The 11,590-nt window shown below is 39.9% G+C and overlaps 1 protein-coding gene across 4 annotated transcripts; it reads left to right on the forward strand.

Moving 5' to 3' along the window:
- Nucleotides 1-5,715: 5,715 nt before the first annotated feature.
- LOC116331429 (dnaJ homolog subfamily A member 3, mitochondrial-like) lies at nucleotides 5,716-10,973 on the forward strand. Of its 4 annotated transcripts, none has more exons than XM_031754111.2 (12): nucleotides 5,717-5,976; nucleotides 7,055-7,191; nucleotides 7,304-7,387; nucleotides 7,501-7,710; nucleotides 7,850-8,002; nucleotides 8,086-8,233; nucleotides 8,385-8,449; nucleotides 8,550-8,678; nucleotides 9,592-9,707; nucleotides 10,027-10,121; nucleotides 10,249-10,384; nucleotides 10,515-10,973. In XM_031754111.2, exons 1-11 carry the CDS (start codon nucleotides 5,772-5,774, stop codon nucleotides 10,368-10,370), a joined length of 1,464 nt encoding a protein of 487 aa, XP_031609971.2. In that variant the 5' UTR covers nucleotides 5,717-5,771; the 3' UTR covers nucleotides 10,371-10,384; nucleotides 10,515-10,973. The 4 variants fall into 4 exon arrangements, with proteins under 4 accessions (XP_039468845.1, XP_031609971.2, XP_039468844.1 ...); XM_031754110.2 differs by having other exon boundaries at nucleotides 5,720-5,976; nucleotides 10,246-10,384; XM_039612911.1 differs by lacking the exon at nucleotides 10,249-10,384 and having other exon boundaries at nucleotides 5,716-5,976.
- Nucleotides 10,974-11,590: the final 617 nt, after the last annotated feature.

An 11,590-nucleotide genomic window follows, 5' to 3' on the forward strand; every position in this document is an offset into this window, starting at 1 on the left:
AGGAGCTGTAACAAGAAGCAGAGTGCTCTGTTTATATTCTAAAAATGTTTTAAGCTGACTTGTTTCAAAGATTCTGTACTGCAGCTTTAAATGTTTTCCAAAAGCACACATAAATTACCTTATCAGTGTTTCTCAAACTGTATACAGTGTGTACCATTGGGAAAATGTCAAGCTCTCCCAAGTACCACTATGAAAGCATGAAACTCATAAATCTTACAACACAAAATTAGTATTATTAAATTAGTCAAATTAGTATCTGCAGTAAAGATTTTTTCATACATTGCCTGTGGTAGAATGTATACAAAGTTGCCTCCATTTTTATATTTTTTTTATTAATATTTTGTAATAATTTATTCGTAATAACTTATTCTGTTTTGGGAGTATTTTTTATGTATCTGTATTATATTATACATACTCATTAAAAGTGAATCTCTGGCCAAAAAATGCACTCAGTTTACTTTTTACTCACTATGAGCATCATTCATTATTCTCCCCCAGTAATTAAGGTTAGGATATGTATTTTTTTTTTATTCCAATCCATTCTTCTTTTGCAGCATTTAAATAAACTTTATCAGATTTGATGATTTTGTTGCAGACTTTTCAAAAAAGTGTTTTGTTTTTCTTTCACAAATATGGGGATTAAATTGTGTTAAAATGTACACAACAGTGATGTCATGTTTTGAGACGAGGACCCAGGCACAGAGAGACTTGATGAATTTAAGAATCTTATGATTTAATAAAGAAATTTGCAGACTTGCACAGAGATGGTAAAATTATGATGACTGATAACGGAGACGAAGATAACAGACGATGAGGACAGGGAGGAACAGGGGTTTAAATGCACCAAGGAGACAGTCAGAGGGAACTCGGGACAACTGGAGACATTTAAGGATGCAGGGACTGACAGAGACAGGGAAGAAGTCTCATCGTGACGTGTAAAGTTTATTTTGCCTGGCTGGGCAGCTCTCTGGGTGCTCAGCACCCCCAAAGCTCTGATCCTAGAATCGCCCCTGGTTTTTGCTAAATAAAAGGATCTGGCTTGCATCAGTCACATGATCACCATTAACCAATGATGGCAGAACGCACTGGTTACGAGCCGGGAACGAGCCTCACAATGAGCACGCGCATTTTTTGCGGTCCGGAGCTGTAGGAGAAACACAAACCAGTAAGTAGGTGTACAGCGCACACTGTAGTCTAAAGCACACAGGAGTATTAGCTTATTACGTACACGTTGGTAAGCTGTCTTGTGGCAACTGACGAACTGAAACAAACGAGCGTGCTGTGTGTGCAACAGCGCGACAAACATTACCTGAGTTTTTATTGACTGCACAAGTAGTGCTGGTCATAGCTGCTGGCTAACTGGGTAAGGCTGTCATGGGTCTGTAGCTCTGTCACCGTTTTAGGGAACATATTTAGTTTTAAAGTAAGTTACAGGGCTTTTCCTGCCTTTCTGGAGGGATTATATTTCACTTAAAACGATGTAATATGCATGTCCACATAATTATGGATTATTATAATTATAATATTTTAAAAAACACGCTGTATTTAAAAGAACATACATTAAGAAACAGATTATATTTGATTTATATTTTAAATATGACAAAATGCTGATCTTACAGCAGTAAAATTATTGTATCTCTACAGTTTAAAATGTAATAAGCTTTCTCCCTGCACAGAGTGGATAGTGAAACAAATGGAATCATCATAAATACATTATTTCATATTAATTAGTTTTTTCCCCTCATTGCTTTATTATTGTATGTCTAGTAATAAATAATACAGGAATGATTCTGGATCAGCACCATGATGCCCATAGTATATACAGTATTCTGAAGAAGGTCACTGTGTGTGCGTGCATGTGCGTGTTTTATGTATATGGATTTTTTAAAATTATTACTCATGATATAACATTGTCCAGACATGGCTGGTAAGGACATGAGGAGGAAACAGTAGGAGCTGTGTGAGGCTACTAAAGGCAGTGGATCCCTCAGCAGCTGGATTACAAAGAGCACAGGTAACATTAACACATGTACCAGTTGTTGGAGAGGTATTCCAGTATAAAAATAATAATAAGCACAACTGGAATGTTTTGCTTCTATAACATTTTTCTGTCATCATTTTATTATAGATTAAGTGCAGGAGTTGTTAGGTGTGGATAATTAAATTATAGTTTATTGCAATAGCAAGTTGCGCCTTGTTCTCAGATGGACAGCAAGTGGAGAGTGATAGATGAGACGAGGGGATGGGAGGAGGAAGAGAGGCAAAGAGTGATTCACAGGCAGAGCCGAGTTTATTTCTCACAGTTTTTTGTTGCCTTATGGTTCCAAGCGCTGTCACCAATCTTTGCATTTTGTTATTATCTCATAACACTTGTTTAATCAGCTACCATCTCTCCTATGGACTTTTTAATGTCTACAGTCTCAGATCAACACAGCCCTGCCCTCCAGCACTATCAGCAGCAGGAGCAGCAGCAACCCCTCAACAGCAACATTGTACCCATCAGGTAAAACATAGGCTACGTTTGCTTTGCCTTGTCGCCACCTCACAACAGTAATATAGTATGATGCGATCCCATATTAGATTCTTGATGAATGTGTGTTGTTGTTATTCAGCCTGGTTCAATGTGCCCCTTTTTAACTTTGAGCACCCGCCCCTTTAAACGTCTCTGCACGGCCCTGCATCTACTAGACATCATAGGCCTCATCACAGACAATGATGACACGGCCTATAGAGAGGAGGTGATGGCACTGTACGAGTGGTTCCTGGAAAATAACCTGTCTCTCAACGTCAGCAAAACAAGGGAAATGATAGTGGACTACCGGAAATGACTAGTCGGGGAACACCAGCCAATCCACATCAACGGTGTCAAGGCCGAAAGGGTCACCAACTTTAAATTCCTTGGAGTCAACATCACCGAGGATCTCTCCTGGACCCTTCATGTAGACACTGCAATCAGGTAAGCTTGCCAGCAACTCTACTTTCTGAGGAGGCTGAGGACGTTTGGTATGAATGCCAGCATCACCTCAAATTTCTACAGGTGTGCAATCGAGAGCTTGCTGACGAGCTGCATTACACTTTGGTACGGAAGCTGCTCTGCCAGCACCCACAAATCACTACAGAGGGTGGTGAAAGCAGAAGAGTTCAACGGTGCCTCCAAAAAACACACAGAAGCACACAAAAACACACATCAAGGACCACAGCCACCCAGCACATCAGCTGTTCTCCTTGTTACCATCTGGCAGACGTTACAGGAGTCTGTCTGCTCGGACTACAAGACCCCCCACCCCTCAATACATGACAATGGTCACATTTCTATTTAAGATTTCTTTATCTTTTTATACAAGTATGTATATACATTTATATATATTTAGTCTTATAAATATATTTAGTCTTTATAAATATTTTATTTTTTACTACTGTACTCTACTGCTGAGTGACTTGTCTTCTGCTGGTCAAATACATTTCATTCAATGTTGACCCTTTGCTAACTTGCATATGACAAATAAAACTGAAACTGAACTAAACTTGATGGAACCCACCACTGACCGTGAGCATCACAGCCAACACAGTGCTTTACTATCGATCCATCACAGTGCAACAACCGTACCTTTATCTACTGCACAAGCTCCCCAGTATTTTCATGAAACATTTGAATAAAACAAAGTAGGTATACCTTAGTTTGTTTTGCAGCATGTTTCACAATATGAAAATATATAATGATGATATTCCATGCAGTCTTTAAATTTGCATTTTTTACAAGCATCACTGAGTAGTCGTTACCTTTAAATGTTATCTCTGTTCTTCCTCTCGTCTTCTGTCTTTCTTACATCTTTCTCCATCTCTGAGTGAAGTTGTCACACACTCTTAGCAAACACAGCAACAGACTGAACACAAACAGTTTGTGTGTTTTCTGGTGTTTGTTTAGTTGATAGAAACATTGTATTTGAAGTTACCTGTCTTAAAAAATCTTAGGAGTAAAATAGTGTTACCCCCTGTGAAGTGTTATCTTCATTAGTGCTAGATAGAAAATGAGTTACCGTCACAACAACTTACAGATACCTGTATTCCATATGGATTACCCCCAAGTAAAAATGCTATAAATTATATCATTGGGGGGTTTTGTTTTGTTTTTTTGCCTGTCCCGTTTGGTTCTTTATCCATCAGAACATTTTCCTGAAGGCCAAGAAAGATGCCGCAATGGATTTACTTTACCAAGCTGATCATCATGGCCTTGCCATATTGGTCCACAGGCAGGAGAGACATGACTGGGGGATAGGGAAAGGAAAAATCAAGAAAAAAAGCGAGTGAAAGAAAAACAGACGAGAAGAGGGACAGTGAGAAAGCACACTTAACAAAACAAATCACCTGGATCACCTGTTGAGAGAAAAATAAAAAGAAGAGACAATAAGCAAAAAGAGACCAACACAACACACAACATTGCAATAACCTAAATAAATGTAAGTAACAGTAAATACTAAATATTGAATGTTATTGTGCAGCAGAAACAACAGCACACAATGTGCTTTGAGGTACCAGCCAAGAAAGGTGTAGTTTGTGTCTGTGTACACCCGTGTCCACACCTGTGTGGATGAGCGCGCTTGTATTCAAAAGGTTATCATTGAATTAAAAAAAATGTAAGAAGTAGAAAGTACAGATATTTGTGTACTACCTCAGAAGAACTAGAGAAAAAAGAGACAGAAATGATGGTGAAAGACTGCACAAGAACTATATTTTAGATTTAGAAAGTAATAAAATGCTTCAACTGTGACACGCGTGGACATGCTGACAGATACTGCAAAAGCAAGGCAAGGTGTGAAAGGTCTGGAGGCAACTGTGAGTATGGCAAATGTGGGACAGATATCAAACCCGAGTCTTGTAACTGTTCAGGTTAACATAGTGTTGCCCACCGGGATGTGAAGTAATGAAGTGCAAGACTGCAGTGTTTAAGTTGGTTAAAAGATCCCATAATTATTATCCAATTCAGTACCATGGAAATAAAAAGGCAGATAAACTATTTATGGAATTGGTCTGTAAACAGATATTCAAATCAAACTGTCGGCATAGCATGGAAAGTAACATCTAAACTGTAGTTTCAGGACTGTGGTGGGAGCTAAGCAGAGGTATGCACAGTTCAGGGCCATTGGAGGTCAGCTGAAAAAAATGCGATCATGTGTAAACTCAGTACAAGAGAGACGAATGTTATCTAACTTCTTTTAGTGACTGTCTGCCTAAAAATGATGATCATTTCTTTCACGAATGACAACAAGTCATTTTGAGCCACAAACAAAATTCCAGCCACAAGATAGAAGCTGCAATCAGTTATTGGCAAAGTTATATTTCCTTTATTTATCCAGCTAAAAAGTCTCATTGACAATTTAAAAAAGTCGTTTTTTTAAGAGATATGGCCAAAACATCATCAAAAACATCATCTTTCTATAAAGATATTTTAAGTGGCCAAAAAAATGGGTTCATTATCACGTAGGTACAATAATGCAGACTTACAAAAACAGGCATATTCTTTATTTTATATATATAACCCAGTCATAAATCATTTTCACTACAGTCTATTTACCAATATGAGCAAAGACATTACACAATAAAAAAATACATAGAAACGATCACTTTTTTGTTCTGTCATGTCTGGCCCAATGACTCTACAGTCATTGGTCTGGCTCGATGAAAGAAGCTGAAGGAGGCAGTAATGCAACACAAATGGATGTGAGCTGCCGTTAAACACCAGAGAAGAAGAAGAAGCCGGTAGTGACGTGAAAATGGCGTCCTCCGCTGCCCGGCTGACTACACGCTGGTTAACAGCATCAGTTTCTTCTGGATATCGTAGCGGCCGTTTTCTCATTATTCCCGCCGGGAATGGAGGAGTTTGTCCAACGACCATATCACAGACACACCGGGCAGGGACGGCGGTTAGCCTGAGCTCCTGGACACGCGGAAATGCCGTGACATTGAGAGGACTGACAGGTGGGATAAGTTAGCTAAGTGTCGCAAAACCTGTTTTATATCAGCACGTATTCTAAATGCGATATCCAGCAGCCTGTCTGAAGGTCCAGTTAACAAAGCTTTTGGATGCTGAGAGAGTGGGCGACATTGAAATGCTGCCATAGTTCTCCACAGTTCGTTAGCCTTCCTGTGAGAATGATGCAACCAGGAGCAGTCAGTACAGTGTGAATGCACCAGTGACACTCTGCACCCATACCCATCCTCCTACGGATCAGACCGCCTGTATGGCAGCACCACTTAGTTCTCCATCCCCGTGTTTAGAATAATTTTTAAATGTGCTTCACCAAGACTGGATACCCCCCAGGAGCACTTTACTAATATCAGGTAGCAACTTCACTTTATCATTGCATGGACTCATGGACTCAACAAAAGTTTGAACTTCTCTCTTAGGGATTCCTCTGTGTTGACATGATGGCAGAATATTATCTGCGTATTTATCAGCAGCACCTTCAGGCTGCAGATCCTGTGTTTAATCACATCTCTGGGCTGATCAGCTGGTTCCAGATCTGCTGAACACTGATCTCACTGTGTTGTTAGACGGAGCCTTTGCTTTGTCACGTGGTGTGCTGTCATGCTGGTAGTTCGCGTTAGAAGATGGTCTTAAAGGGATGCGCATGCTCAGCAGCAACACTTGTAGATATTCTTCTCATTAAACTTAACATCTTGTCTGCGTTCTTTAATCTGGATATTAACTGATGACCTGTATTTGAACAGTTTTACACCTCATACATTTCATGAATAAACAGTTCCTACAAAGTGCTCAGTAAGTCAAGAATGCTGTTTCTAATTTAACAAACAAATATATAATGATAGTTGCAGTGACTACTAAATATACTCAGTCAAAGGAAATTAATGGTCAAAAGTTTCAGCAATTAAATAATTACTTAATTAACATTTTTAACCAGTTAGGACTACATCTACAAAAAAGTATCAATTAGAAGTATTCATTTTAGTTGTAGCCAAATAAACTATACAGTTATACACTGTAAAAAAAAAATCTGCACCTCTAATGTCACCATAATATCCTCTTTCTCTGCAGGGGTGAGATGTCCCCATGGCATTAGCTGCTGCTCTTTCCACTGCAGCAGCAGACTAGCAAACAAACAGGACTTGTATGAAGTCCTGGGCATCTCCCGCACCGCCTCACAGAAGGAGATCAAGAAGGCTTACTACCAGGTCTCTTAACATGCTCTTGTTAGACTTGTTATATGTGTCATTCCAGTAAAATGAGTAAAACATGAAGTTTTCTTTTGTCTTGAATGCAAGCTTTCCCTTTTTGTTTGTCCAGCTGGCAAAGAAGTACCACCCAGACACCAACCCAAACGACCCAGAGGCCAAAGAGAAGTTTGCAAAGTTAGCTGAAGCATATGAGGTAAAAAAAAACCTCAAAACAAAACAGTTATATAAATATAAACATCCAATGTAAGTTCATTCCAGAAGCACATTTAGCCTGATATTTATCTGCTCCCTTGCTTCTGTGTGCAGGTGCTGAGTGACGAGGTGAAGAGGAAGCAGTATGACACGTATGGGGTGTCGGGCTTTGACCCGAACCGTGCCGGTGCTGGTCAGCAGCAGTACTACAGAGCTGGGGGCGCCACTATAGATCCAGAGGAGCTCTTCAGGAAGATCTTTGGAGAGTTTACAGGAGGCATGGGCTTCGGAAACATCAACAGCATGTTTGAAGAAAGGCCTGAAGTAAGAGCTTGCTGACAACGCCGTAGCATCGATGTTTTTAGATATGTAATATTAATTTGATGTGTGAATTTAAGATCCAGTTTAAGATACAGATGTGAGAATTGAACACTGGTTTTTAAATGTTCCCGTCTTTTCCTAGTTTGTGATGGAGCTTACGTTTTCGGAGGCAGCAAAGGGCGTGAATAAGGAGCTGAATGTGAACATTGACGACACATGCCAGAGGTGTGACGGGAGGGGTAACGAGCCGGGGACTAAGGTGTCTCACTGTCACTACTGCAATGGCACAGGGATGGTGAGTTTCCGACCGACGCTCAGCAGCAGGCTTCTCTGAGCACCTGGCCGCACTCGTCAGGTTGTTTGTGTCGCCCCTCGCAGGAGTCGATCAGCACAGGACCCTTCATGATGCGCTCAACGTGCCGGCGCTGTGGTGGGAAAGGATCCATCATAAACACGCCCTGCGCCCTGTGCAGAGGTTCAGGCCAGACTAAGAAGAGGCAGACGGTCACTGTGCCCGTACCTGCCGGTAGGTTTCCATCCTGGGTTCTAAAATCAATCAGTGTTTTTAATGCAAGAGTTTGTCTCTAGTGTTTCTAGCTACTGCTGCTTAAAATGAATAACCTCTGAAGATTGTGTTTAATAGTCGGTTTTAAAATAGACAACTGCATTTATTCCAGGAGTGGACAATGGTCAGACGGTGCGAATGTCAGTAGGAACTAAAGAAATCCTCATTACATTCAGAGTAAGTTTTGGTTGCTCAAATTCAATTACTCCTTATTTACTTCAGAGAGGGTGTAAGAGAGCAGTGCAGAGGTGTGATGCGTCATGTTTGATCTGTGCAGGTTCAGAGGAGCCCAGTGTTCAGACGTAACGGAGCAGACATCCACTCTGATGCCTTCATCTCAATAGCGCAGGCTATCCTGGGAGGCACAGCCACCACACAGGGCCTCTATGAAACCATCAGTATCGCGGTGAGTGTGTGTTGACAGTAATATTCAAAATGATCCCTCAGCCAGTGATTTTGGCAAGTGATTCTCAATGTGTGGGCCGGGGCCTCCTAGTGGGTCACCGTGGTACTGCAGTTGGGCCACAGGAAAAACAGAAATTCAGTTTGAAATTACTCACATTTATGTACAGCTACATATGTATATAATTGTATTTATTTGTATACAAAGTGAGACAATTGTGAGATAAACAGGAGGTGGTTAATTTGTGATATTACTCATTACTGTGATCTAAATTTACTGCTCTTGTATTGAGGTTTGTGTTCCAGTGGCAGTTGTTACACGTTGGCCTAAACACTTTGCATATGATTGTGTAGCTTTAGCAAGTTACAGTCAACAACCTGAGAGTTTTATGTTTTTGAATAAAAATTTAATGGTAAATGGCCTGTATTTGTGTAGCGCTTTACTTAGTCCATTACACTAGTCACATACACTACATTCAGTCATCCACACATTCACACACTGGTGATAGCAAGCTACATTGTAGCCACAGCTGCCCTGGGCCACACTGACAGAGGAGAAGGAAAAGCTCAAGAAAATTTCTCTTGTATGTTGATTAGAGTGAGGATTAAGATGGGTGAGCCCCATGGGGCTTTCTGGTCTTTAAGGGGGCACAGCACCTTTGACTTTGGGAATCGCTGCTTAGGCTAATAAAATGTGTTTTTAGGTTTTTAGACAATGAGCAAGTGTTTGATATTTATAGTTTTTCTGTTGTGTTTCTGATTTTTTTTGTCTTTTTATTTCAGCAAATTATTAAAGACCTGAGTGTAAAGTTTTACACCGGAATAAAGAGCAGTGCCTGTAGTATTTCTAGCTGCCTCTCTCAGATGCCTCACAGGGAGGAATCCTCTATTTCAAAATGTTTTGGCCGTGTTTTCAGATTCCCGCCGGCTGCCAGGCTGATCAGATCATCAGGCTGCAGGGGAAAGGCATTCGGAGGTTAAACAGCTACAGCTACGGAGATCATTATGTTCACATTAAGATCAAAGTGCCCAAGTAAGTTAGTCTGATCGTCCTACAATCAGACATTTTTTGGCAGAATTTTTATTTATTATTTAATTGTTATTACAGAAACATGATAATGTGACTGCAACATTTGAATTTTAAGAAAAATATGTTTTAAAAAAGTGTGTAACTTTATTTAGACCCACAAAACTTTTTAAATAATACAGTATCAATAAATTTGTTTAAAGGGTCTATAAGCATGTTTATGTATGTTTGCATGTTTTGTTGTTACATCTTATAAGATGCATTTTTTAAAAATTTTCTGACATAAATTGGTAATAATCACGTGATTCTCTTCACTTTCCTGCAGGAAGTTGACTCGGAGGCAGCGTTCTCTGCTGCTGAGTTATGCAGAGGAAGAGACGGAGGTTCAGGGGACTGTCAGCGGCGTCAGTCCTTCAGGAGGTCAGAACTAAAGCTCAGCTCCATCATAAAGTCAAAACATGATTTCATAATAATGCGCACAACCGTAGAGATAGGTAGTCCAGGCCTTCTGCACTCACCTGATGAAGTGCATGTTTTTGTCCAGAAGGGGGCAGCAGCACTTCAGCCACCAGCACAAAGTCAACCACATCAGAGGAGGGACAGGACAAGCAGAAGGAGAAAGAGGAGGAGGGAGGCTTCTTTTCCAAACTAAAGAAAATGTTTAGCTGACACTGAGACTGCAGGTTGGAGCTTTAAGCATCTCCCACCATCCCTGATAGAGAGCTAAATGTTGAACACAACAGATATTTATTAGCTAGTCTTAATCTGCAGTGTGGCTATATTTTGTTGTAACCACTTTTTTAAAATTTTCAGGTAAAAAAAAGAAGCAAGCAAAACAACACGGTACAGGAAGATGAAAGAATCTACACACCGGTCCTCCACGCCGTCTCCTCTTGTTTTAAAAATCCAGCCAGGAGTAGAAGGAGGAGAGAAGCACAGTGGCATTTGTGTTGACACAGTCGCACATTGTTGAACTTTGAGTTGGAGAACGAGTCAGGGCCACCCACATGACGACCCATCACCACGAGCACAGGCAGGTGCTCGGCTGAGGATTTCTAGATGTGCTCACAAATAAACCAGAAAGTGACTTTTGCTTATTTTTCTGTTACCTGTCATCCCTCCTTATTGTCTTTGAAGCTGCTCGATGAGGCAGCTCTCCACAGGCAGGAATTCTATCAAATTGTGTAAGACAACCCTTTAAATGTAAATGTGTTACAAGTAAAAACATGTTAACAGGATTACAACTGGATAAAGATTGACTCGGATTTTTCACATTGGAATTATGTCATGACCTACATGATGCTATATGACAGCTAAAAGGTTCCCATCAACTTCCAACGTCCTTAAAAATGAAGCATGGGTGTAAATTCTTGGTAAAGTCTGAAGTTTGACTCTAGTTATATTGAAATTTTAGGCAGTGTAATAAAATGAAATGCAGCTATTGCGACTGCAGTAAGCCGGTGATCAGCAGATGAATGCAAGATTTACTAAGGTAAAAACATTCACTTCAATCAGTGTTACACCCGGACTTTCCGCATCATTTCCATGTAATTTCCATTTAATTTCCATACACTGATACAGTCTGACAACAGGTTTAAATTGATATACATTGGCCTGTTAAAGAGATCTTCCTGCAACTTAACTTTTCATTTCTGATTTGTTCTATTAAATAAAAATAGGTTAACTTTTACAATTTGCTGATACCTTATAAAAAATTTAATCGTGTTTTATCTGTATTGTCTCAGAATTTAATCTCTATTTTTGTCTCATTTAACGTAAAAGTTTTTTTTTGGTTTTTTTCTTTTTGTTTTTTCATGCTGTCACATTGACAAGATATTAAATATTCTTGAATCAAAATTATAAGAATATTTTTCAGATGTTTAGCAAGA

This window comes from Oreochromis aureus, linkage group 6, assembly GCF_013358895.1.
Source record: "Oreochromis aureus strain Israel breed Guangdong linkage group 6, ZZ_aureus, whole genome shotgun sequence".
Taxonomy (NCBI): domain Eukaryota; kingdom Metazoa; phylum Chordata; class Actinopteri; order Cichliformes; family Cichlidae; genus Oreochromis; species Oreochromis aureus.

Bases quoted from the DNA above. Each gene is read 5' to 3' on its own strand.
- LOC116331429 (XM_039612910.1), top strand. From the start codon at position 5,772: ATGGCGTCCTCCGCTGCCCGGCTGACTACACGCTGGTTAACAGCATCA. The intron at 7,711-7,849 runs GTAAGAGCTTGC...GTCTTTTCCTAG, and splicing joins TGTTTGAAGAAAGGCCTGAA to TTTGTGATGGAGCTTACGTT. The intron at 8,679-9,591 runs GTGAGTGTGTGT...CCGTGTTTTCAG, and splicing joins ATGAAACCATCAGTATCGCG to ATTCCCGCCGGCTGCCAGGC.